The 8,883-nt window shown below is 47.4% G+C and overlaps 1 protein-coding gene across 17 annotated transcripts in view; it reads right to left on the reverse strand.

Annotated features, from left to right (window-relative positions):
• PRELID3A (PRELI domain containing 3A) overlaps positions 1–8,272 on the reverse strand; it is a 32,342-nt gene extending 24,070 nt beyond the window's left edge. For all 17 annotated transcript variants that reach the window (XR_010407338.1, XR_010407339.1, XR_010407337.1 and 14 more), the window contains exon 1: positions 8,155–8,272. Coding sequence is in view for 14 of the 17 variants with exons in the window: in XM_045887085.3 (XP_045743041.1) it covers positions 8,155–8,186 (32 nt within the window). In the remaining 3 variants the exon portion in view is untranslated. The remainder of the gene's footprint in view (positions 1–8,154) is intronic.
• Between the last annotated feature and the right edge of the window lie 611 nt (positions 8,273–8,883).

Below are 8,883 nucleotides of genomic sequence, written 5' to 3' on the forward strand. Positions count from 1 at the left end.
TTGCCATTTGTGACATGGATGGACCTAGATGGCATTATGCTAAATGAAGTAAGTCAGACAAAGAGAGTCAAATACCATATGACCTCACTCATACGTGGAATCTAAAAAACAAAACAAATGAATAAACAAATAAAATGCAGAAATAGATGCAGAAATGCAGAGAACAAACTGGTGGTTGTCAGAGGGGAGAGAGGTAGGGGGATGGACAAAATGCGTGAAGGGGAGTGGGACAGACCAGCTTCCAGTTATGGAGTGAGTACCTCATGAGTACAAAAGATACAGCATAGGGAATGTCGTCTAGCGTTATGTGGTGCAGATGGTGGCTACCTGTGGTGAACACGGCATAACACACAGAGATACTAAATCACTGTGATACACCTACAACTAACATAACATCGTGTCAACTACATTCAACAGAAATATTTAAGAAGTAGTAGTACTTTGTAACTAATTGTAAGAGAAAGAAAGGTAAAGTGACCATACATTCCAGTTTGTCCAGGACAATTCCAATTTTTGCCTTTTGTCTTATTGGACATATTAAGAGTGTCCTCTTTCACCTTCAAAGGTATCCCAATTTGGATGATAAACTATATCCCAATTTGGATGAAAAGTTAATCCTGAAAATAAGGAGAGAGGAGGACTCAAGAATGATGCCCAAGTTTCTGGCTTGAACAACTGTGTGGCTAGTTGTGCCATTTACTGAAAGGGGATTTTCTTTTTAAAGATTGTATTTGAGGGGCGCCTGGGTGGCTCAGTCGTTAAGCATCTGCCTTCAGCTCAGGTAATGATCCCAGGGTCCTGGGATCGAGCCCCGCATCGGGCTCCCTGCTCGGCGGGAAGCCTGTTTCTGTTTCTCCCTCGCCCACTCCCCCTGCTTGTGTTCCCCCTCTCGCTGTGTCTCTCTCTGTCGAATAAATAAATAAAATCTTTAGAAAAAAAGATTGTATTTGAGAGAGAATGAGAGAGAGCATGAGCAGGGGGAGGGGCAGAGGGAGAGGGACAAGCAGACTCCCTGCTGAGCAGGGAGCCCGATGCAGGGCTCGATCCCAGGACCATGAGATCATGACCTGAGCCAAAGGCAGACGTTCAACCGACTGAGCCACTCAGGCACCACAGAAAGGGGATTTTTAAACAAGTTACAAGTAATTTTCAGCTGTGCAGGGGCTCAGCACCCCTAACCCCCCACATTATTCAAGGGAAACTGTACTTTGTCCCACCTTTGAAGTGGTATATGGTGTGAAGTGGCCAACATATTTTTTTCTGATTATAAAAAGTGTCCAAAGTACTGAAAAACAAAGTATGCAAATAAAAGCATCCACAATTCCACTATCCAAAGATGATGCCAGGCTGTGTGGGAGTCCCCGAAGGTGTCCCCAGCTCTCCCTGAAGCTTCTCCTGCAGGCCACCGCCACTCTCTCTCTGGCCCTGAGCCTTGAGGCAGGGGGTGGGCACCTTTGTCCCTGTTTGGTGTCCCGCTATCGGCGAGGTCTCGAGCCACGTTCACGGCTGCCCCACTGATGGGGCAGCGCTTTTTTAGTGCTCGGTTAGGCTGAAACCCTACGGCTGTCCACAGGGAGTCAGAGGTGCCCCCTTCAGGTTTTCAGGGTGGACCGCCCCCTGAGTGCGTCTTCCCCCAATTCTTCCTTCCTTGGGACGTGTGTGCTCCCAGAAGCATCTGAGCCTCCGGCAAGGATGAATATGTCAACAACGCCATCATTTTCGCAGATGTACTCAGACAAGTTTAAACAACATGTGTAGACACAGCCCAGAGTCAAGAGCTAGACACACGCATGCGCACGCACACACACACACACACACATGCACTCACACACACACACACATGCACCCCTTACAAAAATTAAACTGGGATCATGCTCAAACCATACTCAGACACTGCTTTTTATATTTAACTGATGATGAACATCTTCCCATATCATGAACCTATTTTCAGAAATCTGATTATAAAGGGCTACACCACAGGTCATCTTATAGGTATTTATATGTAACTAGCTCCCTACAATGGTTATTTAGCTTTTGCTCCCAATTTTGCTTCGTAAAATAAAGACAGTAGCAAACATTTGTGTATACTCATCTTTCACATACCTAATTTTTCCTTAAGATTAATTCCTAGAAATGAAATTACTAAGTCAAATATCAAAGATTACGAACAAATTGACGGGTTTTGTTCCATATTTGACATCCTTTCAAAATATCAGTTACTGACCATTAATTTACTTTATCCTCATAAAACTCTGTCCCGTGTCAAAAGTTTGCAGCAGGGCCCACTCTAGAACTGGGTCTCCCAGCCCCCTACCCTCTGTTGTTTCCATTATGTTCCATGGCCTCTAAATTGTCAGGAACTGATCGAAAATCTCCTCTTGTAAACAAAGAAATGCTTTTTCAAACCATGGAATCATGTCACTGAGTTGATACATCCACCAGCTTTAACATAAAGCAATGAAGACCCAGAGATGTGGTTACACCTGATCACTCTGGAGGACCCAGAGAGCTGAGCCTTCTTCTCTGGGAAAGAACTGTCAGGGATGTGGTTGATCCAAGATCTAGGGAAGGAGGGAGAATCTGGACATACGTGAAAGCAGTAAGGGATCGAGTTACATGGGGGCCTTCTCAATGAAATACTCTGCGAGCATTGCAGGCTAAGGTCCTAAGAGTTGTTCCCATAAAAATCACTACTTTAAGCAGAATAGGCTTTGCCTCCTGAAATTACTTAAAACTAGCAAAGAGTTGAAATACTTGTATGAAGCACATCATACACAATAAATCTTTCTTTTCTAGAGAAACCTTGCATCTTTCTAGCTGATGATTGAAACTAAATACAAGCCACTTAAAACACTCACATAATAAATAATTCTACTGATTATAGCAGGAGGACCAAAACAAGTTAATACGGACATCAGCAGATGCAGGAAATAACATTTTTTAAAATACCAAGGTTAAGTAGAGCACACTTCCTGGTTAAAGGAAATAGCCTGACATTCGTTCGATTGGCAAAAATGGCAAAGTCTGGCAATATCAAGTGTTGAGAAAAAGGGGGAGACTGAGCTGTGGGTGGTAAATCGGTCCAAGCCCTGAGAGATGCTGAGAAGGCCTGTGCCCTGGTGTCAGGCAGGCCAGGAATCAGCTGAAGTTCATCCTGGGAGGCACAGTCCTGGCTCTGTCTGTGACTCACAGTGACCACGGTGGAGTGTGACTCCGTCCCCAGGGGTGGCTGCCTCGGAGCACAGCGCCGGGCATCACCCCTGCGGCGCCTGGCCCAGCAGCCCAGGAGGTGGTGGGATTCGGTCTACCTGGCACACTGGGGAGTGGAAAGGAGTAACAAAGCATCTCTCTATGCACAGCCAGGGTGTCAGAAAGATGAAGTGGGATGAAATTATAGGACGCCTGGGATTTGCCTAAAATAACCCAGGGGGAAGGAGCGGTGGGTAGGGACACGTGAAGCCAGCTGGGCTGTGAGAGGGTGACTGTCAACGTGGGAGATGGCAGCGGGCACGCACTATTCTCAGCTCTCCATTTTTGCATACTTTTAAAATTTCCATAATAACAAGGTTTTTAAAAAATATCTGAAGGCAGCCCCAAGCAAGGCAGCGCGCTCCCGCACCGGCCCAAAGCAACTCCAGGCCCAGCCCGGCGGCTCGCAGAGCGTGCTCCACGCCTGGGGGCTCCCAGCCCTCTCCAGAGCTCTGCCAGGCCAAAACTGCCTCAGTGCTACTGAGACATGATTTGCCTTTTGCTCCACATTGACCTTTACCCCAATGCTGCAAAATCAACAGAGGGTAAAGCTGCTGGCCTCTCCCCACAAATGAAGGCCCTGACCCCAAACCGCACTTGGGGTCAGGGCTCACTGCTGTTCACTCAGGAAAACAATGCCAGTGTCTCTTAAAAATATCCATTATGAAATAGTAAGATTATTAATTTTGCATTAGACCCCTAAGTACCCCTGTACTGATGTTCTGAGCAAGACAGCAGGGCGCGCAGGAAGCAGACCAACTGCACTTGGAGGTCCACCGTGGCCGGGGGAGCCCCAGGCAGCTGGTGGGCGGTGGGCCCAGCTAGCTGCTACTCTCCAGCCCAGCCCACCACTTCTATGCGAAACAACAGTTGGACGGACTTTGGTTATTCAGACTTAGGTATGTGGCAGACATTTTCTCAAAAATGAATACAGCGAGCCTATCACTTCAAGAACAACTGATTATTATTTGCTGCCAAAGAGAAAATTTGAGCTTTTGAATGCAGACTGGAATTTTAGAAAACTTGTATCCTCTACTGGGAGCCTGATGACTGCCCCATACTGCATACCTGATGAACCCATATGTTCCAAGTGACTGGTGCGAGATGTCACTCATGTATAAGGCAGGCCAATTTCTCTGGTCATTATGGTTTCAGATCTTCCACTGCAATGAACTTCAGAAACCACTTGTCTTGTTGTAGTAGCAAATTACTTAAAGTAGCCACAATCACTTTAAAAGACTATTAAAATACCAAATGGGTTTTACTCATAGAGTGTGGTTGGGTTTTATTCGTATATTTGAACAAAAACAACAGACTGCAAAACACTGGTGCAGAAGCAGACAGGTGGATCAAGCTATCTTCTGTTACGCCAGAAATTAGCAAAAAAAAATCAAACAGTGCCACTCTTCCTGCTAATTTTTGTGCTTTCGGAAAATACAGGTTTGCTTTTATTAATGAAGTGGGTTTATCATTATTAATTATTAATTTGAATGAATGAATAAATATTTTTAAATTTATCCATTTTAATTTCTAATATAGTAAACAGTGGTAGATATAACCCAAATAAAAACTGTCTGGGGCACCCAATATTTTCTAAGAATGTAAAGAGGTCCTGAGGCTGAAGAGTTTGAGAATCACTGGCCTAAGCGGGCCCTTGATTAAAGGGGCTGGAAACGTACACATACGTGATCACTGCAGTATGATATGGAATAAAGGGGGAAATGTTATGTCCCTTCAATAAGAGAAAGGATAAACTGTGACATATTCATACAATGGAATATCATGCTGCTATGAGACACACAAACACACACACACATCTCAAAAACACACTGTTGTGAAGAAAGGGAAATGGTCAAAAGATCTGTACCAAGTGATGCCACTGATTTCCATTTTAAGACAACAAATGACATTATGTATTGTTTATGGATAAACACACACACACACACATAAACGTAGTCAAACCAACCTTCAGAAGGATGAACCCACCAAGTTCATAATCTTGTCTGCCTTTGGGGAGAAAGGGAACAGCACTGGGAGGCACTTCAACTCTTGTCTGTAATGTTCAATTTCTCTTGTTTAAAAGAAACGGTGGGGAGGTGCTTTTCCCTGCTCCTGGCTAGAAAGCAAGCCTGATGGAGGGTACCTCCCCTCCAAAGCTCCTGACTTCTCTGAGATGGTTATCACCTTCTGGATATCTCTCCTGGTAGCTGCTGGAATCCAAGGAGTGTATGACCTTGATGCAGCCAGCCAATCTTGTGTTGGCTATTAGGAAAGATTCTGTTCTAGGCCTACCTGAAACCTTGGTCAATGCTGTGAGGATGAAATTTATAGACCTGTTAATGTTTAATGTCCCTTTCTATATTTTTATAATTCAGTCCTGTATTTTTCATTACTATTTAAACTCTATTGAACCCTGTCTAGGTAACACACGTTGATTCCAATGGCCTTCCCAAAGGGCTCTCCATTTCCATAGCTGTGTTCATACCCCACTCCAGGCCCTGGGGTTTCTTTTTTTTTTTTTTTAAGATTTATTTATTTTAGAGAAAGAGAGAGAATGAGAGGGAGAGGGAGGGAGACTCCCAAGCAGAGTGCGCAACGAGCACGGAGCCAGATGTGGGACTCGATCTCATGATCCTGAGATCATGAGCTGAGCTGAAACCAAGAGTTGAGAGCTTAGCCAACTGCACCACTCATGCACCCCTGGGCCCTGGGGTTTCTTCAGGACACAGGAGGAAAACTTGATAAATGTCAAAGTTTTTGTGCCTGATTATTTCTTGCCTTTCAAGAGTAAACTTATGAACCTCCAATCAAATACTCACCTGCCAGCACAACAAATATATAAAAAGTAAACAAGTATAGAAAGAAAAAGAAAGGTTTATAACGCCCAAAGGAAAAAACAAAACAAAACAGTGATTTTAAGGAACTAAGCAAAGGGAAACTCCTTATTAAGCCTAGCTGGAAAGCCAGGCTTCCACTTTGGTACTGTCCTACAGATGGCCTGTCATCAAAGAGTATCAGGTCACTTACCATCTGTCTGCCACAGGGGCCTACCTACCATCATCCTCAGCCACTTGCATTCCACATTTGCCAATTTTAAGTTTAAAAATCAATGGCAGAGGATCAGCACCTAGTCTACAGCAGCTTAGGGGCTCCCTGGAATTCTTTTGATGGCTAGCCGCCCTCATTCTGGAAGGGCACCTGGTTTCCTTGAGATTCCTCAGCCCCACACTGAGCACCTACTATGTGCCAGGCGCTGGCAGAGTATCAGGGACACAAAATGAATGAGGTAAGGAACGAAAGACTCATCAGGCTACCATACCAATGAACCTCAAAAAAATGTGCCAAGTAAAAGAAGCCAGACACAAATGACCACATATTGTATGAGAACATTTATGTCAAATGTCTGGAAAAGGCAAATCTACAGAAACAGCAGATTAGTGGTTGCCTGGGGCTTGGAATGAGAGTGGCTGGTGCCTGTGAATGGGAATGAGGGTGTCTCTGTAGCATGATGGAAATGTTCTAAAACCGGACCTTGGTGATGGTTGTACAACCCTGTAAATTGACTAAGAATCATTGAATCGTACACATTAAGTAGGTGAATTTTATCAATAGTGACGTTCCCTAAGCTGACCATTCACTTCTGCTTGTCAACCAGCATTCCATGAACCTCTAGGGCAGTCCTTCTCAGGTGTTCAGTGAGAACACTGAGCCCCACTGCCGGGGCACACAGTTTGCAATGACTTAACTTCTCCCCTCTGCATTCTGATGGTGTCAGTTATGTCCCAAATTGAGAAAAGAATCTCTGGAGTCATTCTCACTGGGGTTTTCACTGATCTCTCAAGGAACCCCAGTTGAGAAAGGCTGCAGACTATACAAAGATCCACACTAAATTGTTTCCCCTGAAGTCTAAAGATTTCATTAAAAATAATTTCGGAGGTTTTAAATCACTTGATAAATTTTTATTATAATAATTTTATAGGCCAAAGGATGACAATTCCATTTCACGCAGTATTTTTTTTTTTCCCCAAAAACGAAATGCTTCTCTAAGTGGGGTCAAGGAATCTTTAAAATCTTTGTTCCTTTAAAAAATCTTAAAGGATAATTTCATAGAGTCACATATCAAGCGACTTAGGAGAAGATACCATTTAGGTCACGAGGATACTCCTAAACAGTTCCCAGTTTTCCACTCTGGCTTGGAGGCTTTCCATGCCCACAAGTGCATTCAGGGTGAAAGACCCCCACAAGCCTTCTCCACATTTGGCTTCCTCCCGAGCTCACAGCTTAGTCTGTGTTCAACTGCACCGCACAATCTCAGGAAGGACCGGGCCCGCTCTCCAGGCCTCCGTTCTCCCTAGGATGCCGGGCGCCCTGCCCCAAAGAGCGCATTGTGCAGGCGAGATCGGGCCTGCTCCCGGGTGAGCTGAAGTGTGGGCACCGCCACTTTGCCGAGTGCCCTCCCCGCCGCGTCCACCCGGGCTTCCATGCACACCAGGGCGCCCCGCCGCCGAGGGCACTCGCCGGCCCGCGCCGTCTGGCCCCATCGTACTGGCTGAGATCCGTCCCCGCAGCTCGGCCCTCCGTCAGACCCCCGGGGAAAGGCCGCCCCCCGCCCCCCGCCCCCTAGCTTCGACAATCCCACCACCCGCCTCCGTCCGTTAGGCGGCCCTTCCATCAAACAGACGGCGCCCCTCCGCCGGCTCTCTCCCTAACGACGCCCTAGAAGGGACAGAGCCCGCCCCCTTTTTAGGATGCCAGGGCCGCGGTCTGGGAGCGGCCCGCGCGGTGCTGGGCGGGCTCGGCGAGGGCCTGGTCTGGGGTCCAGCCTTTCCTCGGCCGCCCCCCGCGGCTCGGGGGCAGGAGCAGGCGCCGGTCTGGACCCCACCGTGGCCCGCTGCCCGACCTCACCCGAACACGTGCTCCGAGCTCCAGATCTTCATCGCCGCCGCCCGCCAGCCGCAGGGCGCGGGCTCCCCGCTCGGACCCCGCGCGCCCGATCCTGCGCGCCCGGCTCCTCCCTCCAGGCGCGTGGGGGCGGGGCGGGGGCGGGGCGCGCGCGGCGGGGGCGGGGCCGGGCGCTCTCCGGCCCCGCCCGCTTGCCTGTCACTTGGCCACGAGGGTTATGGCGGCTAAAAATAGGAATGCGGGACCCAGCTGGAGCCGCGGATGGGGGATCTGCGCTGCGGCAGGGAGATGCGCGGACAGCACCGGCTGCAAATGCAGGGATGGGAGGCGAGGGACTAATGCTCATCGCTCAGTTTGTCCAAATTCTCCCAAAGCGCTCTCCAGCCAGCCTGGTTTCTACTCCTGGTAAGTATAAAGAAAAGCAAAATCTCCTGCCAGACCCCCCAAAACTCCCCAAGGAAATAGAAGAAAAAGAAAACAGTTTTAGTATTGAGTCGCATTAAACCAGAAGGTAATGTGCGTCACAGGCTCTCCTAAAGAGATTGCAAAGACAGCAAGAAATCTCACCCTTTTATATAGTTACATAGCCAGGCAGGTGCGACACCTACATCCATGTTCTCAAGTGAGAGGACTCGACCACACCTTTTTAGGGTGACACAGAGTTCACCCTAAATTTACCTGGTGATTAGAGTGACTGTTTTTGTTTGCTAATTGTCTTTATCCGAAGAAGCA

Source organism: Mirounga angustirostris, unplaced genomic scaffold (assembly GCF_029215605.1).
Source record: "Mirounga angustirostris isolate CCGP_5_RB_7025 unplaced genomic scaffold, mMirAng1.0.hap1 SCAF_14, whole genome shotgun sequence".
NCBI lineage: Eukaryota > Metazoa > Chordata > Mammalia > Carnivora > Phocidae > Mirounga > Mirounga angustirostris.